Below are 26,604 nucleotides of genomic sequence, written 5' to 3'. Positions count from 1 at the left end.
AGAGGAAGAGACAGACAGGAGATGGAGAGGAAGAGACAGAAGACAGACAGAGATGGAGAGGAAGAGACAGAAGAGACAGACAGAGAGATGGAGAGACAGAAGAGACAGAAGAGACAGATGGAGAGGACAGACAGACAGAGAGATGGAGAGGAAGAGACAGAAGGAGACAGACAGAGAGATGGAGAGGAAGAGACAGAAGGAGACAGACAGAGAGATGGAGAGGAAGAGACAGAAGGAGACAGACAGAGAGATGGAGAGGAAGAGACAGAAGGAGACAGACAGAGAGATGGAGAGGAAGAGACAGAAGGAGACAGACAGAGAGATGGAGAGGAAGAGACAGAAGGAGACAGACAGAGAGATGGAGAGGAAGAGACAGAAGGAGACAGACAGAGAGATGGAGAGGAAGAGACAGAAGGAGACAGACAGAGAGATGGAGAGGAAGAGACAGAAGGAGACAGACAGAAAGATGGAGAGGAAGAGACAGAAGGAGACAGACAGACAGACAGACAGACAGACAGACAGACAGACAGAAGACAGAGACAGACAGAGAGATGGAGAGGAAGAGACAGAAGGAGACAAACAGAGAGATGGAGAGGAAGAGACAGAAGGAGACAGACAGATAGAGAATTACAGTACTTGAGATTCACATCCAGTTAATAATACTCACCTCTTCTCCTCCTCTCATCTCTCTGAGGAGCTTCACGTCTTATCTATTGTCTGTCTTCAAATATAGACATGACAGGTGTTTTTACGTGTGTGTGTGTGTGTGTCCTTTGATGTTTATCTTTGTATGAGGATGTAAGGGGGAGTACAAGGGTATGTGTGTGCATCTCTCTCTCACACTCACACATACACACAACATAACCTGTCTGTCTCTCCCTTTCTGTAGCTGTGTGAGTCTCTGGAGGACCTGCAGAATCTCAACAGTGTTCTGAGGAGTGAGGGCCAGTTCATATGGACCATGCTGGGAGGAATCCTAGGACAGGTCTGTTAATATCACACCACTTTCTCCTCCTCCCCTCCTTCCCTCTTCCTCCTCTGTCCACTTTCTCATCCTCCTTTCCTCCTCATCCATTCTCCTCCTCCTATCTTTCTTTTTGAATGTGTATTTGTGAGTTGGCAACCCTCCCACTAAACCAAGCTCCAGCACCGGTCCTTCGTTTGTTGTTTCATCACGCCTACGCAGACCAGAAACGTTGGTTAGAAAGTCAGAGGACTAAACTCCAACCGGACAGGTCTCCCTGCTACATGCCCAGGAGCTGGTGATGATGAGGGATTGAGAGGAATCTAGATTGGCCATAGCAACCCGCCGTAGCAACCCACAAAGTTACTGTGGGGTAATTCTGCAGCCCGTAATGGGCTCCTGTAAAAAACAACATCTTTCATTTACACTAAGTGATTGACCTGTCATTTGCCATAAAGGCAGACCAGACCTGGCTCTGCTTCACTCTAAATGAAGTTAGACACGGTCCGCTTGCTTTCTATCACGTTCCCACTTGCCATGGCAACCATATCGCCAAGGTGCGTCGCCACGGGTGATTGGTCGTTTAATGAGTGCGAAATGCGGCTCTACAGAAATTGCTCTGTGAGACCCTTTTACTTTTTTAAGTAACAGAGAATGTTTGGAAGTGCCATTAAACAATATTATTCACACTCAGGTAGTGTGTGGAATGACTGAATCCAAGATGATCAAAATTCAAACGGTGCCCAAGTCAACAATGTTATGTGATAACTGGAACTTAAACATACAGATATAAACAGGGACAGGAGAGATGAAGAGATGAATAACCAGACAGGCTCTGTGCTGTGAGAGAGGAGACAGCAGGGTAATGTACTGACACTGAAGAGATGAAGACATGAATAACCAGACAGGCTCTGTGCTGTGAGAGAGGAGACAGCAGGGTAATGTACTGACACTGAAGAGATGAATAACCAGACAGGCTCTGTGCTGTGAGAGAGGAGACAGCAGGGTAATGTACTGACACTGAAGAGATGAAGACATGAATAACCAGACAGGCTCTGTGCTGTGAGAGAGGAGACAGCAGGGTAATGTACTGACACTGAAGAGATGAATAAACAGACAGGCTCTGTGCTGTGAGAGAGGAGACAGCAGGGTAATGTACTGACACTGAAGAGATGAATAACCAGACAGGCTCTGTACTGTGAGAGAGGAGACAGCAGGGTAATGTACTGACACTGAAGAGATGAATAACCAGACAGGCTCTGTGCTGTGAGAGAGGAGACAGCAGGGTAATGTACTGACACTGAAGAGATGAATAAAGACATGAATAACCAGACAGGCTCTGTGCTGTGAGAGAGGAGACAGCAGGGTAATGTACTGACACTGAAGAGATGAATAACCAGACAGGCTCTGTGCTGTGAGAGAGGAGACAGCAGGGTAATGTACTGACACTGAAGAGATGAAGACATGAATAACCAGACAGGCTCAGGCTCTGTGAGAGAGGAGACAGCAGGGTAATGTACTGACACTGAAGAGATGAATAAACAGACAGGCTCTGTGCTGTGAGAGAGGAGACAGCAGGGTAATGTACTGACACTGAAGAGATGAATAACCAGACAGGCTCTGTGCTGTGAGAGAGGAGACAGCAGGGTAATGTACTGACACTGAAGAGATGAATAACCAGACAGGCTCTGTGCTGTGAGAGAGAGGAGACAGCAGGGTAATGTACTGACACTGAAGAGATGAAGAGATGAATAACCAGACAGGCTCTGTGCTGTGAGAGAGGAGACAGCAGGGTAATGTACTGACACTGAAGAGATGAATAACCAGACAGGCTCTGTGCTGTGAGAGAGGAGACAGCAGGGTAATGTACTGACACTGAAGAGATGAATAAACAGACAGGCTCTGTGCTGTGAGAGAGGAGACAGCAGGGTAATGTACTGACACTGAAGAGATGAAGATGAATAACCAGACAGGCTCTGTGCTGTGAGAGAGGAGACAGCAGGGTAATGTACTGACACTGAAGAGATGAAGAGATGAATAACCAGACAGGCTCTGTGCTGTGAGAGAGGAGACAGCAGGGTAATGTACTGACACTGAAGAGATGAATAACCAGACAGGCTCTGTGCTGTGAGAGAGGAGACAGCAGGGTAATGTACTGAGACACACTGAAGAGATGAATAACCAGACAGGCTCTGTGCTGTGAGAGAGGAGACAGCAGGGTAATGTACTGACACTGAAGAGATGAAGAATGAATAACCAGACAGGCTCTGTGCTGTGAGAGAGGAGACAGCAGGGTAATGTACTGACACTGAAGAGATGAATAACCAGACAGGCTCTGTGCTGTGAGAGAGGAGACAGCAGGGTAATGTACTGACACTGAAGAGATGAAGAGATGAATAACCAGACAGGCTCTGTGCTGTGAGAGAGGAGACAGCAGGGTAATGTACTGACACTGAAGAGATGAAGATGAATAACCAGACAGGCTCTGTGCTGTGAGAGAGGAGACAGCAGGGTAATGTACTGACACTGAAGAGATGAAGACATGAATAACCAGACAGGCTCTGTGCTGTGAGAGAGGAGACAGCAGGGTAATGTACTGACACTGAAGAGATGAAGAGATGAATAACCAGACAGGCTCTGTGCTGTGAGAGAGGAGACAGCAGGGTAATGTACTGACACTGAAGAGATGAATAACCAGACAGGCTCTGTGCTGTGAGAGAGGAGACAGCAGGGTAATGTACTGACACTGAAGAGATGAATAACCAGACAGGCTCTGTGCTGTGAGAGAGGAGACAGCAGGGTAATGTACTGACACTGAAGAGATGAATAACCAGACAGGCTCTGTGCTGTGAGAGAGGAGACAGCAGGGTGACACTGAAGAATGTACTGACACTGAAGAGATGAATAACCAGACAGGCTCTGTGCTGTGAGAGAGGAGACAGCAGGGTAATGTACTGACACTGAAGAGATGAATAACCAGACAGGCTCTGTACTGTGAGAGAGGAGACAGCAGGGTAATGTACTGACACTGAAGAGATGAATAACCAGACAGGCTCTGTGCTGTGAGAGAGGAGACAGCAGGGTAATGTACTGACACTGAAGAGATGAGATGAATAACCAGACAGGCTCTGTACTGTGAGAGAGGAGACAGCAGGGTAATGTACTGACACTGAAGAGATGAAGAGATGAATAACCAGACAGGCTCTGTGCTGTGAGAGAGGAGACAGCAGGGTAATGTACTGACACTGAAGAGATGAAGAGATGAATAACCAGACAGGCTCTGTGCTGTGAGAGAGGAGACAGCAGGGTAATGTACTGACACTGAAGAGATGAATAACCAGACAGGCTCTGTGCTGTGAGAGAGGAGACACACAGGGTAATGTACTGACACTGAAGAGATGAAGACATGAATAACCAGACAGGCTCTGTACTGTGAGAGAGGAGACAGCAGGGTAATGTACTGACACTGAAGAGATGAATAACCAGACAGGCTCTGTGCTGTGAGAGAGGAGACAGCAGGGTAATGTACTGACACTGAAGAGATGAAGAGATGAATAACCAGACAGGCTCTGTACTGTGAGAGAGGAGACAGCAGGGTAATGTACTGACACTGAAGAGATGAAGACATGAATAACCAGACAGGCTCTGTACTGTGAGAGAGGAGACAGCAGGGTAATGTACTGACACTGAAGAGATGAAGAGATGAATAACCAGACAGGCTCTGTGCTGTGAGAGAGGAGACAGCAGGGTAATGTACTGACACTGAAGAGATGAAGAGATGAATAACCAGACAGGCTCTGTACTGTGAGAGAGGAGACAGCAGGGTAATGTACTGACACTGAAGAGATGAATAACCAGACAGGCTCTGTACTGTGAGAGAGGAGACAGCAGGGTAATGTACTGACTCTGAAGAGATGAATAACCAGACAGGCTCTGTGCTGTGAGAGTGGAGACAGCAGGGTAATGTACTGACACTGAAGAGATGAATAACCAGACAGGCTCTGTGCTGTGAGAGAGGAGACAGCAGGGTAATGTACTGACACTGAAGAGATGAATAACCAGACAGGCTCTGTACTGTGAGAGAGGAGACAGCAGGGTAATGTACTGACACTGAAGAGATGAATAACCAGACAGGCTCTGTACTGTGAGAGAGGAGACAGCAGGGTAATGTACTGACACTGAAGAGATGAATAACCAGACAGGCTCTGTGCTGTGAGAGAGGAGACAGCAGGGTAATGTACTGACACTGAAGAGATGAAGACATGAATAACCAGACAGGCTCTGTGCTGTGAGAGAGGAGACAGCAGGGTAATGTACTGACACAGATGAAGAGATGAATAACCAGACAGGCTCTGTGCTGTGAGAGAGGAGACAGCAGGGTAATGTACTGACACTGAAGAGATGAATAACCAGACAGGCTCTGTGCTGTGAGAGAGGAGACAGCAGGGTAATGTACTGACACTGAAGAGATGAATAACCAGACAGGCTCTGTGCTGTGAGAGAGGAGACAGCAGGGTAATGTACTGACACTGAAGAGATGAAGAATGAATAACCAGACAGGCTCTGTGCTGTGAGAGAGGAGACAGCAGGGTAATGTACTGACACTGAAGAGATGAATAACCAGACAGGCTCTGTACTGCTGAGAGAGGAGACAGGGTAATGTACTGACACTGAAGAGATGAATAACCAGACAGGCTCTGTGCTGTGAGAGAGGAGACACTGCAGGGTAATGTACTGACACTGAAGAGATGAATAACCAGACAGGCTCTGTACTGTGAGAGAGGAGACAGCAGGGTAATGTACTGACACTGAAGAGATGAATAACCAGACAGGCTCTGTGCTGTGAGAGAGGAGACAGCAGGGTAATGTACTGACACTGAAGAAGAGATGAATAACCAGACAGGCTCTGTACTGTGAGAGAGGAGACAGCAGGGTAATGTACTGACACTGAAGAGATGAATAACCAGACAGGTTCTGTGCTGTGAGAGAGGAGACAGCAGGGTAATGTACTGACACTGAAGAGATGAATAACCAGACAGGCTCTGTACTGTGAGAGAGGAGACAGCAGGGTAATGTACTGACACTGAAGAGATGAATAACCAGACAGGCTCTGTACTGTGAGAGAGGAGACAGCAGGGTAATGTACTGACACTGAAGAGATGAATAACCAGACAGGCTCTGTACTGTGAGAGAGGAGACAGCAGGGTAATGTACTGACACTGAAGAGATGAAGAGATGAATAACCAGACAGGCTCTGTGCTGTGAGAGAGGAGACAGCAGGGTAATGTACTGACACTGAAGAGATGAAGAGATGAATAACCAGACAGGCTCTGTACTGTGAGAGAGGAGACAGCAGGGCAATGTACTGACACTGAAGAGATGAAGACATGAATAACCAGACAGGCTCTGTGCTGTGAGAGAGGAGACAGCAGGGTAATGTACTGACACTGAAGAGATGAAGACATGAATAACCAGACAGGCTCTGTACTGTGAGAGATGGAGACAGCAGGGTAATGTACTGACACTGAAGAGATGAAGAGATGAATAACCAGACAGGCTCTGTGCTGTGAGAGAGGAGACAGCAGGGTAATGTACTGACACTGAAGAGATGAATAACCAGACAGGCTCTGTACTGTGAGAGAGGAGACAGCAGGGTAATGTACTGACACTGAAGAGATGAATAACCAGACAGGCTCTGTACTGTGAGAGAGGAGACAGCAGGGTAATGTACTGACACTGAAGAGATGAATAACCAGACAGGCTCTGTGCTGTGAGAGAGGAGACAGCAGGGTAATGTACTGACACTGAAGAGATGAATAACCAGACAGGCTCTGTGCTGTGAGAGAGGAGACAGCAGGGTAATGTACTGACATTGAAGAGATGAATAACCAGACAGGCTCTGTACTGAGAGAGGAGACAGCAGGGTAATGTACTGACACTGAAGAGATGAATAACCAGACAGGCTCTGTACTGTGAGAGAGGAGACAGCAGGGTAATGTAATGACACTGAAGAGATGAAGAGATGAATAACCAGACAGGCTCTGTACTGTGAGAGAGGAGACAGCAGGGTAATGTACTGACACTGAAGAGATGAATAACCAGACAGGCTCTGTACTGTGAGAGAGGAGACAGCAGGGTAATGTACTGACACTGAAGAGATGAATAACCAGACAGGCTCTGTACTGTGAGAGAGGAGACAGCAGGGTAATGTAATGACAATGAAGAGATGAATAACCAGACAGGCTCTGTACTGTGAGAGAGGAGACAGCAGGGTAATGTACTGACACTGAAGAGATGAATAACCAGACAGGCTCTGTGCTGTGAGAGAGGAGACAGCAGGGTAATGTACTGACACTGAAGAGATGAATAACCAGACAGGTTCTGTGCTGTGAGAGAGGAGACAGCAGGGTAATGTACTGACACTGAAGAGATGAATAACCAGACAGGCTCTGTACTGTGAGTGAGGAGACAGCAGGGTAATGTACTGACACTGAAGAGATGAATAACCAGACAGGCTCTGTACTGTGAGAGAGGAGACAGCAGGGTAATGTACTGACACTGAAGAGATGAATAACCAGACAGGCTCTGGGCTGTGAGAGAGGAGACAGCAGGGTAATGTACTGACATTGAAGAGATGAATAACCAGACAGGCTCTGTACTGTGAGAGAGGAGACAGCAGGGTAATGTACTGACACTGAAGAGATGAATAACAGACAGACAGGCTCTGTGCTGTGAGAGGGGAGACAGCAGGGTAATGTACTGACACTGAAGAGATGAATAACCAGACAGGCTCTATACTGTGAGAGAGGAGACAGCAGGGTAATGTACTGACACTGAAGAGATGAAGACATGAATAACCAGACAGGCTCTGTACTGTGAGAGAGGAGACAGCAGGGTAATGTACTGACACTGAAGAGATGAATAACCAGACAGGCTCTGTACTGTGAGAGAGGAGACAGCAGGGTAATGTACTGACACTGAAGAGATGAATAACCAGACAGGCTCTGTACTGTGAGAGAGGAGACAGCAGGGTAATGTACTGACAATGAAGAGATGAATAACCAGACAGGCTCTGTACTGTGAGAGAGGAGACAGCAGGGTAATGTACTGACACTGAAGAGATGAAGACATGAATAACCAGACAGGCTCTGTACTGTGAGAGAGGAGACAGCAGGGTAATGTACTGACACTGAAGAGATGAATAACCAGACAGGCTCTGTGCTGTGAGAGAGGAGACAGCAGGGTAATGTACTGACACTGAAGAGATGAAGAGATGAATAACCAGACAGGCTCTGTACTGTGAGAGAGGAGACAGCAGGGTAATGTACTGACACTGAAGAGATGAATAACCAGACAGGCTCTGTACTGTGAGAGAGGAGACAGCAGGGTAATGTACTGACACTGAAGAGATGAATAACCAGACAGGCTCTGTGCTGTGAGAGAGGAGACAGCAGGGTAATGTACTGACACTGAAGAGATGAAGACATGAATAACCAGACAGGCTCTGTACTGTGAGAGAGGAGACAGCAGGGTAATGTACTGACACTGAAGAGATGAAGAGATGAATAACCAGACAGGCTCTGTGCTGTGAGAGAGGAGACAGCAGGGTAATGTACTGACACTGAAGAGATGAAGAGATGAATAACCAGACAGGCTCTGTACTGTGAGAGAGGAGACAGCAGGGTAATGTACTGACACTGAAGAGATGAATAACCAGACAGGCTCTGTACTGTGAGAGAGGAGACAGCAGGGTAATGTACTGACACTGAAGAGATGAAGACATGAATAACCAGACAGGCTCTGTACTGTGAGAGAGGAGACAGCAGGGTAATGTACTGACACTGAAGAGATGAATAACCAGACAGGCTCTGTACTGTGAGAGAGGAGACAGCAGGGTAATGTACTGACACTGAAGAGATGAATAACCAGACAGGCTCTGTACTGTGAGAGAGGAGACAGCAGGGTAATGTACTGACACTGAAGAGATGAATAACCAGACAGGCTCTGTGCTGTGAGAGAGGAGACAGCAGGGTAATGTACTGACACTGAAGAGATGAAGACATGAATAACCAGACAGGCTCTGTACTGTGAGAGAGGAGACAGCAGGGTAATGTACTGACACTGAAGAGATGAATAACCAGACAGGCTCTGTGCTGTGAGAGAGGAGACAGCAGGGTAATGTACTGACACTGAAGAGATGAATAACCAGACAGGCTCTGTGCTGTGAGAGAGGAGACAGCAGGGTAATGTACTGACACTGAAGAGATGAATAACCAGACAGGCTCTGTGCTGTGAGAGAGGAGACAGCAGGGTAATGTACTGACACTGAAGAGATGAAGAGATGAATAACCAGACAGGCTCTGTACTGTGAGAGAGGAGACAGCAGGGTAATGTACTGACACTGAAGAGATGAATAACCAGACAGGCTCTGTACTGTGAGAGAGGAGACAGCAGGGTAATGTACTGACACTGAAGAGATGAATAACCAGACAGGCTCTGTGCTGTGAGAGAGGAGACAGCAGGGTAATGTACTGACACTGAAGAGATGAAGAGATGAATAACCAGACAGGCTCTGTACTGTGAGAGAGGAGACAGCAGGGTAATGTACTGACACTGAAGAGATGAAGACATGAATAACCAGACAGGCTCTGTGCTGTGAGAGAGGAGACAGCAGGGTAATGTACTGACACTGAAGAGATGAAGACATGAATAACCAGACAGGCTCTGTACTGTGAGAGTGGAGACAGCAGGGTAATGTACTGACACTGAAGAGATGAAGACATGAATAACCAGACAGGCTCTGTACTGTGAGAGAGGAGACAGCAGGGTAATGTACTGACACTGAAGAGATGAATAACCAGACAGGCTCTGTGCTGTGAGAGAGGAGACAGCAGGGTAATGTACTGACACTGAAGAGATGAATAACCAGACAGGTTCTGTGCTGTGAGAGAGGAGACAGCAGGGTAATGTACTGACACTGAAGAGATGAATAACCAGACAGGCTCTGTGCTGTGAGAGAGGAGACAGCAGGGTAATGTACTGACACTGAAGAGATGAATAACCAGACAGGCTCTGTACTGTGAGAGAGGAGACAGCAGGGTAATGTACTGACACTGAAGAGATGAATAACCAGACAGGCTCTGTACTGTGAGAGAGGAGACAGCAGGGTAATGTACTGACACTGAAGAGATGAATAACCAGACAGGCTCTGTACTGTGAGAGAGGAGACAGCAGGGTAATGTACTGACACTGAAGAGATGAATAACCAGACAGGCTCTGTGCTGTGAGAGAGGAGACAGCAGGGTAATGTACTGACACTGAAGAGATGAATAAACAGACAGGCTCTGTACTGTGAGAGGGGAGACAGCAGGGTAATGTACTGACACTGAAGAGATGAATAAACAGACAGGCTCTGTACTGTGAGAGGAGACAGCAGGGTAATGTACTGACACTGAAGAGATGAATAACCAGACAGGCTCTGTACTGTGAGAGAGGAGACAGCAGGGTAATGTACTGACACTGAAGAGATGAAGACATGAATAACCAGACAGGCTCTGTACTGTGAGAGAGGAGACAGCAGGGTAATGTACTGACACTGAAGAGATGAATAACCAGACAGGCTCTGTACTGTGAGAGAGGAGACAGCAGGGTAATGTACTGACACTGAAGAGATGAATAACCAGACAGGCTCTGTACTGTGAGAGAGGAGACAGCAGGGTAATGTACTGACACTGAAGAGATGAATAACCAGACAGGCTCTGTGCTGTGAGAGAGGAGACAGCAGGGTAATGTACTGACACTGAAGAGATGAATAAACAGACAGGCTCTGTACTGTGAGAGGGGAGACAGCAGGGTAATGTACTGACACTGAAGAGATGAATAACCAGACAGGCTCTATACTGTGAGAGAGGAGACAGTAGGGTAATGTAATGACACTGAAGAGATGAAGAGATGAATAACCAGACAGGCTCTGTACTGTGAGAGAGGAGACAGCAGGGTAATGTACTGACACTGAAGAGATGAATAACCAGACAGGCTCTGTACTGTGAGAGAGGAGACAGCAGGGTAATGTACTGACACTGAAGAGATGAATAACCAGACAGGCTCTGTACTGTGAGAGAGGAGACAGCAGGGTAATGTACTGACAATGAAGAGATGAATAACCAGACAGGCTCTGTACTGTGAGAGAGGAGACAGCAGGGTAATGTACTGACACTGAAGAGATGAAGACATGAATAACCAGACAGGCTCTGTACTGTGAGAGAGGAGACAGCAGGGTAATGTACTGACACTGAAGAGATGAATAACCAGACAGGCTCTGTGCTGTGAGAGAGGAGACAGCAGGGTAATGTACTGACACTGAAGAGATGAATAACCAGACAGGCTCTGTGCTGTGAGAGAGGAGACAGCAGGGTAATGTACTGACACTGAAGAGATGAATAACCAGACAGGCTCTGTGCTGTGAGAGAGGAGACAGCAGGGTAATGTACTGACACTGAAGAGATGAAGAGATGAATAACCAGACAGGCTCTGTACTGTGAGAGAGGAGACAGCAGGGTAATGTACTGACACTGAAGAGATGAATAACCAGACAGGCTCTGTACTGTGAGAGAGGAGACAGCAGGGTAATGTACTGACACTGAAGAGATGAATAACCAGACAGGCTCTGTACTGTGAGAGAGGAGACAGCAGGGTAATGTACTGACACTGAAGAGATGAAGACATGAATAACCAGACAGGCTCTGTGCTGTGAGAGAGGAGACAGCAGGGTAATGTACTGACACTGAAGAGATGAATAACCAGACAGGCTCTGTGCTGTGAGAGAGGAGACAGCAGGGTAATGTACTGACACTGAAGAGATGAAGAGATGAATAACCAGACAGGCTCTGTACTGTGAGAGAGGAGACAGCAGGGTAATGTACTGACACTGAAGAGATGAAGAGATGAATAACCAGACAGGCTCTGTGCTGTGAGAGAGGAGACAGCAGGGTAATGTACTGACACTGAAGAGATGAAGACATGAATAACCAGACAGGCTCTGTACTGTGAGAGTGGAGACAGCAGGGTAATGTACTGACACTGAAGAGATGAAGACATGAATAACCAGACAGGCTCTGTACTGTGAGAGAGGAGACAGCAGGGTAATGTACTGACACTGAAGAGATGAAGACATGAATAACCAGACAGGCTCTGTACTGTGAGAGAGGAGACAGCAGGGTAATGTACTGACACTGAAGAGATGAAGACATGAATAACCAGACAGGCTCTGTACTGTGAGAGAGGAGACAGCAGGGTAATGTACTGACACTGAAGAGATGAATAACCAGACAGGCTCTGTGCTGTGAGAGAGGAGACAGCAGGGTAATGTACTGACACTGAAGAGATGAATAACCAGACAGGCTCTGTACTGTGAGAGAGGAGACAGCAGGGTAATGTACTGACACTGAAGAGATGAATAACCAGACAGGCTCTGTACTGTGAGAGAGGAGACAGCAGGGTAATGTACTGACACTGAAGAGATGAACAACCAGACAGGCTCTGTACTGTGAGAGAGGAGACAGCAGGGTAATGTACTGATACTGAAGAGATGAAGAGATGAATAACCAGACAGGCTCTGTGCTGTGAGAGAGGAGACAGCAGGGTAATGTACTGACACTGAAGAGATGAAGAGATGAATAACCAGACAGGCTCTGTACTGTGAGAGAGGAGACAGCAGGGTAATGTACTGACACTGAAGAGATGAAGAGATGAATAACCAGACAGGCTCTGTACTGTGAGAGAGGAGACAGCAGGGTAATGTACTGACACTGAAGAGATGAAGACATGAATAACCAGACAGGCTCTGTACTGTGAGAGAGGAGACAGCAGGGTAATGTACTGACACTGAAGAGATGAAGACATGAATAACCAGACAGGCTCTGTGCTGTGAGAGAGGAGACAGCAGGGTAATGTACTGACACTGAAGAGATGAATAACCAGACAGGCTCTGTGCTGTGAGAGAGGAGACAGCAGGGTAATGTACTGACACTGAAGAGATGAATAACCAGACAGGCTCTGTGCTGTGAGAGAGGAGACAGCAGGGTAATGTACTGACACTGAAGAGATGAATAACCAGACAGGCTCTGTGCTGTGAGAGAGGAGACAGCAGGGTAATGTACTGACACTGAAGAGATGAATAACCAGACAGGTTCTGTGCTGTGAGAGTGGAGACAGCAGGGTAATGTACTGACACTGAAGAGATGAATAACCAGACAGGTTCTGTGCTGTGAGAGAGGAGACAGCAGGGTAATGTACTGACACTGAAGAGATGAATAACCAGACAGGCTCTGTGCTGTGAGAGAGGAGACAGCAGGGTAATGTACTGACACTGAAGAGATGAATAACCAGACAGGTTCTGTGCTGTGAGAGAGGAGACAGCAGGGTAATGTACTGACACTGAAGAGATGAATAACCAGACAGGCTCTGTGCTGTGAGAGACGAGACAGCAGGGTAATGTACTGACACTGATGCATTCTCAGACAGCCTCTCTCACATGACACTATGGAAACGACAAGGTTTGTGTGAGGTGTGTGTGTGTAAGGTGTCTGTGCGATGTGTGTGTGTGTGTGTGAGGTGTGTGTTGTGCTGTGTTTAGGTGAGAATGAGAACTGAGGCGGAGAGGCCTGCAGAGAGCTGGTGTTCTGACAGGATGCTATAGCTGTACACAGACACCCCTCTGGTTACACCCAGTCTCTCTCAGGTTAGGGGGTAGTCCTAGATAAGACAATCATACAGTTGCCGTAGACTGCATATGTAATCAGCCCTTTAGAAATCTACGTAAGCGGCTAACTGAATGCATGATGCTTGATTAAAAGTGTGGCTTGCGATAGGGGTGCGATGGGGGCTGCCTTACAGATAAATGGATGGAGCGATATAGCTAGAGGATGTGAAGAAAGAAAGATTGGAAGGAAAGAACGACTGAACGAACAACGTGAATCTGCAACGACCTCCATACATCCCATAATTAGAGACGTAGAAAGGTTTAAGTGGCTACATCAGTCACGTCCCCGAGTTGCTTTGTCATCTATCTGATCCCTTTTAATTTCCTATTTCCCCTGCTTCCGCCCGTCCCATCCCTTACATTACCAGAAATGACTGCTGTCCGCAGCCCTCATCCCAGACACTGCCTCAGTGTTGTCGTTGTGGGGGACGCCTCAGGGAGAGAGAGGTACTCTCTAAAAGTGAAGACATTGTGAAACTTAAAATACCTCGGTCACAGCTTTTTAACCATTGAAATACTTCATAACATTGCCAGACAGTGTTCCGTTTGTCACGGAGGTAAAGCATCCCATTTGAAATGCTGTGCACGTGTTTGTCGCACACTGAGACTCTTCCTTGAAGGCGTGCCAATCAGCTGACCCTTCCCAGGGTGCCGTTTGTGTGTGTGCTGTGTGTGTTTAGGCTGTGTTAGTGTGTGTGTGTGTGTGTGCTCGCCGCTCAGTCCCCCACTGCCTCAGAGCCTGTCTGACTCCCAGTATGAACCAGACAGATGGCCTGAGGCTGTGCTGGTTCTCACTCCCTGTCTCCAATTCTTATTTTAGCAGATACCTTCACACACATACACACACATCTCTTTGATATTAACTCTAACTGACAGGGGACTTCCCTCTATCAGTAGTGGAGGGATTTTTTACTCACTGAGCTATTGCACCAGGAGACTGTGGTCCACAATTAGTAGATAACACACTCCAGACAAACACACACACACCCTGGGGTCCTGGGGTCCTGTGGCCCTGGCCCCTCTCTCTTAGGTCCCCCTATAGGACCGGTCCCTGAGAGCCGTGGGCGGCGGCGTACTGAGCGTGCTCAGATTAGAACAGCCCAAGTGAGAAGCCTGTCTGTTTAGTGGCCCACCAGTTCCCCAGTAGCTCCCTAGCAGATCCGTTTTCTAATTAACCTGCGACAGACAGTAGCCACCATGCAGCCAACGAGATGCTGGGGAGAAATAGACCCACATCCGACATATGTCTGTCTGTCTGTCTGTCTGTCTGTCTGTCTGTCTGTCTGTCTGTCTCTGTCTGTCTCTGTCTGTCTGTCTGTCTGTCTGTCTGTCTGTCTGTCTGTCTGTCTGTCTGTCTGTCTGTCTGTCTGTCTGTCTGTCTGTCTGTCTGTCTGTCTGTCTGTCTCTGTCTGTCTCTGTCTGTCTGTCTGTCTGTCTGTCTGTCTGTCTGTCTGTCTGTCTGTCTGTCTGTCTGTCTGTCTGTCTGTCTGTCTGTCTGTCTGTCTGTCTACTGACCAACAATAGGTTCCCTCTCTCTCGCTCTCTGTCCCCCATCCCTCCGTCCCACTCCCTCCTCTCTGTGGACACCTTTGACCTCTCTGTCTTTCACTGCTTCTCTCTGATGTGACGTGTCTCTCTCCGTGACAGAAACTGAACTCCCCGTCGGTCCTGAAAGCCCCTAAAGAGAGGAAGCCCAGCAAGAAGGAGGGAGGAGCTCCTGGGAAGTCCTCCAGCCTACCAGCTGTCCTCTACAGGTAAACAAACAAACACACAAACATTCAAACAACAGGCATTACAAACAAGTAAAAGTCTCATATTGAGTGGCTGGGCAATCAGAGAGGTCCCAGTATTCAACCCTGGGGCACTCCAACACTCTACAACCATCACTATTCATAAGGAGTATGTATTATCATACCTGTTTTCTTTATATGCTCTTTATATCTAGCTTCTCATCTGAGAACTATCCACTTAGAGTTGATTTTGATGTATTTCCTGTATGTACTGTACTAGACAGTTTGGACACAGATACTCACTCAAGGGTTTTATTTATTTTTACTATTTTCTACATTGTAGAATAATAGTGAAGACATAAACACATATGGAGTCATGTAGTAACCAAAAAAGTGTTAAAAAATCTAATTGAGATTTTACATTCTTCAAAGTAGCCACCCTTGATGACAGCTTTGCACACTCTTGGCATTCTCTAAAACAGCTTCATGATGAATGCTTTTCCAACAGTCTTGAAGGAGTTCCCACATATGCTGAGCACTTGTTGGCTGCTTTTCCTTCACTCTGTGGCCCAACTCATCCCAAACCATCTCAATTGGGTTGAGGTCGGATGATTGTGGAGGCCTTCTTGGTCAAATAGCCCTTACACAGCCTGGCGGTGTGTTGGGTCATTGTCCTGTTGAAAAACAAATGATAGTCCCACTAAGCGAAAACCAGATGGTATGGCTTATCACTGCAGAATGCTGTGGTAGCCATGCTGGTTAAGTGTGCCTTGAATTCTAAATAAATCTCAGGCCATGTCACCAGAAAAGCACCATCACACCTCGTCCTCCATACTGTAGTTCATGGTGGGAACCACACATGCAGAGATCATCCATTCACCTACTCTACGTCTCAAAAAGACACGGCGGTTGAAACCAAAAATCGCAAATTTCGACTCATCAGACCAAAGGACCGAAATCCACTGGTCTACTGTCCATTGCTCGTGTTTCCTGCCCCAAGAAAGTATCTTCTTCTTATTGGTGTCTGTCCTTTAGTAGTGGTTTCTTTGCATCAATTCTACCATGAAGGCCTGATTCATGCAGTCTCTGAACAGTTGATGTTGAGATGTGTCCGTTACTTGAACTCTGTGAAGCATTTATTTGGGCTGCAATCTGAGGCTGGTAACTCTAATAAACTTATCTTCTGCAGCAGAGGTAACTCTGGGTCTTCCTTTCCTGTGGCGGTCCACATGAGAGCCAGTTTCATTATAGAGCTTGATGGTTTTTGCGACTGCACTTTCCAGATTGGCTTACATTCATGTCTTAAGGTAATGATGGACTGTCGTTTCTCTTTGCTTATTTGAGCTGTTCATGCCATAATATGGACTTGGTATTTTACCAAATAGGGCTATCTTCTGTATACCACTCCTACCTTGTCACAACACAACTGATTGACTCAAACACATTAAGAAGGAAAGAAATTCCACAAATTAACTTTTAACAAGGCACACCTGTTAATTGAAATGCATTCCAGGTGATTACCTCATGAAGCTGGTTGAGAGAATGCCAAGAGTGTGCAAAACTGTCATCAAGGCAAAGGATGGTTACTTTGAAGAATCTAAAATATATATTTTTTAAATAAATAAAAATGAACACTTTTGACTGGTACTGTATGTGTGTGTGTTCCTATTTAGCTGTGGGATCTGTAAGAAAAACCAGGACCAGCATCTCCTGCTCCTGTGTGACACCTGCAAGCTCTACTACCATCTGGGCTGTCTGGAGCCTCCGCTGACACGCATGCCCAAGAAGACCAAGAACAGCTACTGGTGAGGGAGGGAGAGACTGAGGGAGGTAGATGGGGAAGAAAGAGAGGGACTGGGGGAAGTGGATGGGGAAGAAAGAGAGGGACTGGGGGAAGTGGATGGGGAAGAAAGAGAGGGACTGGGGGAAGTGGATGGGGAAGAAAGAGAGGGACTGGGGGAAGTGGATGGGGAAGAAAGAGAGGGACTGGGGGAAGTGGATGGGGAAGAAAGAGAGGGACTGGGGGAAGTGGATGGGGAAGAAAGAGAGGGACTGGGGGAAGTGGATGGGGAAGAAATAGAGGGGGCGGTAGATGGGGAAGAAGAAGAGGGGGAGATGGGGAAGAGAGAGAGAGAACATGTGAATGGGTGCTAGAGGACTCGGTGGTACAAGAGTTGCAAAAGTTGGATCAAGTGCTGTCCATAGCACAAACACACAACCCATCGCAATGACATTCTGCACTGTAAATCTGGTATGACATTGTTTTACCATTGTTGTATAAAAACATGTCATTTAAGCAATAAGGCATGAGAACCCGGGGATTATTGTGTGATAATTCCCGATTTAGGGCAGTTCTTAGGACCGAGGTGAAGCCAAGAGCTGTGAACAGCCCTTTGTAGGGAGTTATCACACAATAATCTCCCGGTTAGAGGGCCCTTATTGCTTTTATAAAACACTTGTCAACATATTTATACAGATATTAATTAAATGTTTTCATTAAAAACATTATTTTAACGAATACATTTGTTTTTGCATTCTGAAGTTGCAACCGAAGCGGGCTGGTCGTTAGATCTTCTCTCATGTTTGACCCAGTCATTAGTTCTAATCATTCTATTCATTTGACGTGGCTACGCTAAACAAATCATTGGCTTGTAGCTAGCTAGCAGAGATTCAATGATGATGACACAAGAACTTCAATAAATAATGATTTAAAAAATATCCAATAGTCATACGTAGGCAACAACTATCATGGTTGGTGAGTCCCAACTAACCAAGCTAGTTGGTGATGTTAATAGTGACTTTGATGGAAGGACTGTCCGTGGACCTGGCGCTGGTTGGTGACAGCCAGTGCTTGCCTCTTCTTTGGCCAGCTAAAATGGCACTCTAGCACTTTCTGTTCTCCATGTTAGAGGCTGCCAATAACTCTTGAGTGAGCTCTCACATCGATGGCCACTCACAGCCATTATTTCCCATGCCTCCAGGCCCGCATTGGATAACTTTTGCATTCTGTTCATCCGATGATGCTACGCTAAACAGATCATTAGCATGTAGCTAGCTAGCAGAGATTCAATGATGATGAGAGACAAGAACTTGAATATATCAGATAGGCCGACACAGGCCGCTCTGCGTTTGTTAATGAATTAATGGAATTCTGTGTGTTTACGGTTTCCATGGTGAATTCTTAGTTTCCCCAACTGTTGCAAACCAATTAGTAGCATGGGGAAATAATGTGTAGATGCTTTCTTCCCCCGAGGGAGATGAAGTTTAGGAATTTCCTGCCTGGGCTGCGGGACAGTGGATTGATGAGATTAACACGTCATGGTATTTTGCGAAGGTTGTCCCACAACTCCTGTATATCAACCAATCAGGATCCAAACAACCCGTTTTATAATAACTTGTAGTAGGAGATGCATTAATGTCCACCATTTATTTATTTATATTTAGTGTGACATTTCAGCTTACTCAGTGGCAGTAGATTTATCAGATAGAGAATGCAGAGATGGTGGAAATGTCCCACTTCACACAGAGCTAGATGTCCTTATCAGGATAGATAGATAGAGGAGCTCTTTTGTGTATCTGTCTCAATAGTTTCAATAGTATTCCATCTCTGTCGCTTAGTGAGATACTTCCACAGTGAGTTATCTCCATAGAGCAGCTAGTCTAATCTTTTTACTTCCGAAGTGAAGGATGATGGGGGATTGTAGTGTGTGTACATGCGTTTGCATATATATGTGTGTGTGTGTGTGTGTGTGTGTGTGTGTGTGTGTGTGTGTGTGTGTGTGTGTGTGTGTGTGTGTGTGTGTGTGTGTGTGTGTGTGTGTGTGTGTGTGTGTGTGTGTGTGTGTGTGTGTGTGTGTGTGTGTGTGTGTGTGTGTGTGTGTGTGTGCGCGTGCCTGTGTGTGTGTGTGCGCGTGCCTGTGTGTGTGTGTGTGTGCGTGTGTGTGTGAGTGTGTGCGCGTGCCTGTGTGTGTGTGTGTGTGTGCGTGCGTGTGTGTGTGTGTGTGTGTGTGCGTGTGTGTGTGCGTGCGTGCGTGCGTGTGTGTGTGTGCGTGTGTGAGTGTGTGCGCGTGCCTGTGTGTGTGTGTGTGCGTGCGTGTGTGTGTGTGTGTGTGTGTGTGAGTGCGTGCGTGCGTGCGTGCGCGTATGCACGTCTTAGACGTGTGTGTATTGTTTGTTTCTGTGGCACCTCAACCTGCACGTTCCTCATGTCTGTGATTGGGAGTAATTCATTTAACCATGAAAAAGAGAGGGTGGTGGCGTTCTGCTCCAGCGGGCGGAAATTAGAAAGCATTTGGATGGATGAAATTGTGTGGAGCTGAGGCCAAGTCATAGCCTACCTTATTGTCAGGATCTGCACGGCAGGAATCTCACAGAGGCAGAAAGGAAGGTGCAGACAGGGTTTCTCAGTCAGAATCAGAAACACATACAGGATCCACAAGTTCACTTTGTCTTCACTTATAATACTGATATTAACCTTTTAAGACTGGTATTAACTTTGTCTAACTTATAATACTGATAGAAACCCATGTCACAGTCTTACACTTTGCCTGGGTCAGCAGAAACCCCTTTCCTCAAATCCAGTGTCGGACCTCGAGGCTCAGATTTCAGTGCTTTGGGAAACCAGTATTTTTTTTGTAAATTTCAACACAGACATTACAGAACAAAGTCTTAGTGTCAGTGTTTGTTTTTTTTCCCCCAAAATAATTAGCAGCATATAGGTCCTGTTGTTCAGACATGGATAGTAATCAGAGAGAAAGGCTTCCCAAACCTATTTTCCATGCATAAGATAGTAATATCAATACCCCTGCATAGAGGAGAGAACAGTTTCTGGGCCCTGAAACATCTATTTCTTACTCTCTCTCTCCCTTTCTTTTTTATCTCTCCCTCCCTCCTATCTCTCTACCTCCCTCCATCTCCTCAGGCAATGTTCAGAGTGTGACCAGGCCAGTAGCGATGATGCCGACATTGCCATGGAGACCCTGCCTGACGGCACCAAAAGGTCTCGGAGACAGATTAAAGGACCAATCAAATTCATCCCTCAGGAGATGTCCCCAGAGCCCAAGAAACGAGATGTGAGGGGCACGGTGTGTAATAACACACACTTTAAAAATATATATATTATTATTTACAGTGCCTTAAGGAAGTATTCACACCTTCACTTTTTACACATTTTGTTGTTACAAAGTGTAATTAAAATAGATTTAATTGTCATTTTTTGTCAACGATCGAGAGAAAATACTCTGTCAAATACTGTTTTATTTTTTATGAATTATTAATGGAAAATAAAACACTAATATAGTTTGATTAGATAAGTATTCAACCCCCTGAGTCAATACATGTTAGAATCATCTTTGGCAGCGATTACAGCTGTGTGTCTTTCTGGGTGTGTCTCTAAGAGCTGTGCAAACCTAGATGGTAGAATATTATTTTAATTCTTCAAGCTCTGTCAAGTTGGTTGTTGATCATTGCTAGACATTTTCTAGTCTTGCCATATATTTTCAAGCCAATTTAAGTCAAAACTGTAAATAAGCCACTAGGAAACATTCAATGTCGTCTTGGTAAGTAACTCCAGTGTATATTTGGCCATGTGTTTTAAGTTATTGTCCTGCTGAATGGTGGATTTGTCTCCCAGTGTCTATTGGAAAGCAGACTGAACCAGGTATTCAATGTCTGCTTTTTTATTAGAGTTTCTTTTTTACCCATATTCCTTGTGAGGCATGTAAAACCTCCCTGGTCTTTGTCATTGGATCTGTGCTTGAAGTTCACTGCTCGACAGAAGGACCTTACATTTGTATTTGCGCGGTACAGAGATGGGGTAGTCATTAAGTAATCATGTTAAACACTGTTATTGCTCACAAATACCCCATGCAACTTATTATGTGATTTGTTGGGCACATTTTTACTCCTGAAGTTCATTAGGCTTGTCATAACAAAGGGTTTGAATATTTATTTACTTAAGACATTTCAGCTTTACTTTTTTTAATGAATTTGTAAAAAATTATAAAAACATAATTCCACTTTGACATTATGGGGTGTTGTGTGTAGATTAGTGACACAAAATCAAAATGTAATCCATTTTAAATTTGGGCTGTAACACGACAAAATGTGGACAAAGTCAAGGGGTGTGAATACTTTCTGAAGGGACTGTATTATTATAAAAAAATATTATTTTGTTTACACAAGCCCGTATAATTGCTAAAAGCATGCTAGTAGATACCCATAGACTTTCAGTCATTGTGCTAATGCTAATTAGCATTTGTTTGTGAAATGACCTCTAACTTCCTTCAGACTGGACACAGAGACATACACATTGTATCCAGAAGGTCATCTGACTCGGCAAGTAGATAAAGGCATTAATCCTGGGTTTTAAATGCCTCCACTTTGCTAGTTTAGGGGTTGATTGGGTTGATATTTCTGGGGTAGCCATCTACTATATAATCCTGATTTGGAGAAACAGACAGTAATCTGTTAACCTATACCTGGGGTTAAATGTACTCCATCATAGGATGTGTATATCAGGCCAGATTAACAGAGCCCAACAGATATACCAGGCCTGACTAACTGAACCCAACAGATTTGTCAGACTAATAGAGCCCAACAGATAGCCCGGGCCAGACTAACAGAGCCCAACAGATAGCCCAGGCCAGACTAACCGAACCAAACCGATAGATAGCCTAGGCCAGACTAACCGAGCCAAACAGATAGATAGCCTAGGCCAGACTAACAGAGCCAAACAGATAGATAGCCCAGGTCAGACTAACAGAGCCCAACAGATAGATAGGCCAGGCCAGACTAACAGATAGATATACCAGTTCAGACCAACAGAGCCCAACAGATAGCCCAGGCCAGACTAATAGAGCCAACAGATAGCCCAGGCCAGACTAATAGAGCCCAACAGATATAGATCATAACAGGCCAGACTCACAGGCTACTGGCTGGCCATTCAGCACACATAGGTAACGCTGCTGTACTAAACAGGATTGCTGTTGGACATGCCAGTAAACTAGAGCTGGTGGATCCAAACACACACTTCCTCTGGTGTTCATCCCCAAACACCCCCCGCTGGCTCATTGTTTCAGGTCCGCCAACAGATTCCAAATGGACGGAACTATTTCCAATCTACAATCATGTAAGAGGAAGTTGGAATATTAACAAAGGGGGGAATCAAACATCTCCTTGTTGTTCCTGACACGAGCGAACGAATGATGGAGCCGGGTTGTATGTTTTTTTTTAAAGGAGGAAGAAAAATCAACAACATATTTAAACAGATTGTGAAAACAATTCCATCTGTTGCCTTTGGCTCCTCTGCCACCACTTGGCAGATGGAGCGCGTATCATTAGAAATGCTAACTGCTAAATGCTAGAACCACAGCTACTTGGCTCCTTCACTTCAGCCCTCCCTCCTTCCACTAGCTCCCTCCCTCTCTTTCTTCCTCGCTCCCTTCTAAGCCACTTCTGCCTGCCTGCGACGGGTGAGCGGGTGGCACCACCTTACACAGGGCCCAGAGTATGAGTTTATTTAACTGTTTGGTTTCTATAGTGGTTGACTCCATTAAGGTAATCTATGATTGGCCAGGGAAAGATCAACACATCCAATGCGGAGTTCAGTGCAATGCAGACTAAGGTTAAAAATAAATAAGATATAAGGTAAAGTGTGCAAACACACACACAAACACACACACACAGCATACCTAATCAAGGTCTCTGTTCAGGTGAGGAAATTAAAACTAGGGGCAGTTTGTACGACTGAGCTAAATCAATCTTTTAATTAAGTACATCATTGCATCTTTAACAGCCATGAATCATTTCACAGCACCATGCAGGATTAGAGAAGTTAACGGAGCGGAGGACCCAGTGGTAACTAGATGTAGTAACTTCATTCTCATCATCATTCTCACTAGACTAATGGCATATGTTCATACAGGATGTTCCTGTGTAATCATGGAGGGGTGTTGCAGCAGGGCCATGTTTAATCACCACCCCATTACACACACTGTCACACAGACGATTCTAGAAGAAGAAGCAATGACAACCAAGCCTTGAAAATGCAGGATGGTTTTGGTCTGCAATTATTCTTTTTCGAGATAATAATTAGACATCTTGGCAGTAGATTCTACTAGAAGAAGCAAATACCAATCTTCCTTGAAAATTAGTTACAGTTTGGGTCCGGGAACTGATGGTTCTGAGATGTAATCATTCAATGAGTGTTGAAAGTAGTGATGCGTTATGGAGTATAGCTGTCAGGCGGTGTGTAGGATGTCTAACAGATATCCTCCACACTCTGTGACCTTGAGGGCACATGTTGAGTTAGAAGAGGGCACTACCCTGCAGTAGGCAGTGTACTCAGTCAGCAGGTCCTGAACAAGGGCCAGAGGAGGCTGAGCTGCACCACAGAGTGGCAGTGGGCCATCTTACCCCTGTGGCCCCGCACACACATACACACACTCCAACACTCGTCCCCATGCAGGGGCCAGCGGGAGGTCGATTAGCCAGCCCTGATAAATTGAAACAGGGCTTTAGAGCGGTGCCAGCGCTAGGGTGCCCTGGTAAAAGCATTAAAAATGCAAAGCAGGGCCCTTTCAGCAGCTGCCCTCGCATTTGAAGATAAATGCAGCATTGAAGCTCCTCGACTGGAGCGGACGCGGCGAGAGGAAATCAGAAAAAGCTTAATCCCTGAGTACTTCCAGCAGCAGGGTCCTCAGGCCAGCGTACTTCTGGGCACTCTGCTTTAGACGCGCTAACAGAAAAACTCATTAACCCAGACTCACCGCCACAGCACTCTACACCACCTCCCTCTACACCACCTTCCTCTCTCCATCCTCCCTTCACCACCTCCTCCCACTCCCCTCTATCCCTCCTGCCTTTCTCCATCCCTCTCTGACAGAACATACAGAGAGCGAAAACCTCCAGAAGGAGTAGAAGACGTCTATGGTTGTTTGTTATTTATTTTTTATATACTTTTTTTGTATTAAGGAATAGCAGGGTGTTTTTGGATGTTATCTAAGATGCCGACAACCAGCCGGCCAACCAGACAGACGCTGGGCTATTCTTTGACTCTTGCCAGGCAGTGAGTGGCCACAGAGAATAAGTGTTCCTCAGGCTTTCTCCTTCCAGGTGTGGAGGGGGTTGGTTATTGACAGTCTAAAAACAAAAGACTGGGGGGAAATAAAATGGAAGAGGACTGGAGAGTGTTTTTCTCCCCTCTTCTCTGATGAATATCTGTTGTGTTTTTTTCGGGGAGCTGAGACTGGGAGGGAGAATAGGGAGGCGGGGGGGAAGCAGGGCTGGGGTGGTATATCGGAGGAGGATCAGGGTATGGTGGCTGTAGATAAGTGGGTTCCATGAAGAGGTGGAGGGAGAAAGGGAGTGAGGGAGGGAGCAGCCATATCGCCACAGCTCTTTCTCTCCCTTCTCTCTCTATCGCTCTGTCTATCCCACCCCTCTCTTTCTCACTCTCTCTCGTGCAGTTGAATAGAACCTAGTCCACAGACAGCACTGTGTGGCTCTCTTGTCTTGTATGTCCAGAGGTAAAACAAAACACTAGCCTCACTGGGCAATAGAGGATTAAATACAGGACAAACAAAGAAAACATGTATTTGAAAACAGTTTATGCTTTCTGTTGTATTGTAGCAAAAGGCAGAGACCACAGTGGGTTTTCTTTGTTTGACAATCTGATGAATCAGCTGAGTGAGCAGACGGCATCCTAAACAAACTTCCACGGGCTCCAGAATCTTTTCCAGAACAGGAGAGCGTCTGCTAAATGACTTAAATGTAATGTAATGTAATGTAAAGCTACAAATAAAGTTTGATTTTTCTGATGCTGCTAATAGCTTGTGGAGCATATCTCTAATTAAGTCAAATGATTATTTTGACAGATTCTCACAGACAAAATACCAAAAACTAAAGATTTGCCTGACCACTCAACAACTCAAAGTAGAGAAATATTGCGACCTTGTTGTGACCTTGTGCCTTGCATGGCTAGCTGATAACCTTTCACAAGGATCATGAGACTGACCAGAGTTCAGGTCAATTATCTCTCATCAATTCACACAGATCAATCAATTAGCACAAAAATCTAGCTTCGTTAAAAGGGTCCGAAATGAACCGAACATGCTGTTCTGTATTCCACAGAGAACCAGAGGACAGAAGAGGAAGAGGGTGTCCGTCTGTGAAGAAGAAATGTTTGAGGTGCAGGTATGTAATTGGTCTAAATGTGTTACTAAACATTCCTACATCTCCTAACCTCCCTAACACACTCAGAACTAATACTATACACATCCCCTGTGTTACTTACGGGACTACTATATTCACTCTGTTAGCCTGCATAGTACTCTTTCTTCCCAGCCATTACCACACACACACACACACGGCAGTGTCGGGTCTAATCAGCCCGTGTGTTTCCATAGGAACCGGCTCTACGGGAGCGGCATCAGCGCCAGTCTGCGATGCAAAAGAAGACACCTAAAGCAGACGACACTAGGACCGACTGTACATCCTGCAAAGGACCTGGGGACAACGAGAACCTCGTCAGGTGGGTCACTGCGTGTGTTTGTGTGTACCAGTCAAACGTTTGGACACACCTACTCATTCAAGGTTTTTTCTTTATTTTTACTATTTTCTACATTGTGTAATAATAGTGAAGACATCAAAACTATGGAATAACACATATGGAGTCATGTAGTAACCAAAAAAAAGTGTTAAATAAATCTAAATATATTTCATTTCTGAGATTCTTCAAAGTAGCCACCCCTTGCCTTGATGACAGCTTTGCACACTCTTGGAATTCTCTCAACCAGTTTCATTAGGTAGTCGCATGGAATGCATTTAAATGAACAGGTGTGCCTTGTTAAAAGTTAATTTGTGGAATGTCTTTCCTTCTTAATGCGTTTGAGCCAATCAGTTGTGTTGTGACAAGGTAGGTGTGGTATACAGAAGATAGCCCTATTTGGTAAAAGACCAAGTCCATATTATGGGAAGAACAGCTCAAATAAGCAAAGAGAAACGACAGTCCATCATCATGAAGGTCAGTCAATACGTAACATTTCAAGAAAGTTTCTTCAAGTGCAGTCGCAAAAACCATCAAGCTCTATCATGAAACTGGCTCTCATGAGGACCGCCACAGGAAAGGAAGACCCAGAGTTACCTCTGCT

The 26,604-nt window shown here is 45.8% G+C and overlaps 1 protein-coding gene across 4 annotated transcripts in view; it reads left to right on the top strand.

Moving 5' to 3' along the window:
• The window catches only part of LOC118399515 (PHD finger protein 14-like), a 140,396-nt gene that overhangs the window by 43,334 nt on the left and 70,458 nt on the right, over positions 1-26,604 (top strand). For 3 of the 4 annotated variants that reach the window (XM_052472243.1, XM_052472240.1, XM_052472244.1), the window contains exons 13-18: positions 890-985; positions 15,372-15,478; positions 17,128-17,259; positions 20,376-20,538; positions 25,586-25,648; positions 25,861-25,985. In XM_052472243.1, coding sequence (XP_052328203.1) covers positions 890-985; positions 15,372-15,478; positions 17,128-17,259; positions 20,376-20,538; positions 25,586-25,648; positions 25,861-25,985 — 686 coding nt within the window. The remainder of the gene's footprint in view (positions 1-889; positions 986-15,371; positions 15,479-17,127; positions 17,260-20,375; positions 20,539-25,585; positions 25,649-25,860; positions 25,986-26,604) is intronic. The other variant, XM_052472241.1, reaches the window with a different exon arrangement.

Source organism: Oncorhynchus keta, chromosome 20, assembly GCF_023373465.1.
Source record: "Oncorhynchus keta strain PuntledgeMale-10-30-2019 chromosome 20, Oket_V2, whole genome shotgun sequence".
Lineage (NCBI taxonomy): Eukaryota > Metazoa > Chordata > Actinopteri > Salmoniformes > Salmonidae > Oncorhynchus > Oncorhynchus keta.
This window is presented reverse-complemented; position numbering and strand designations above follow the sequence as displayed.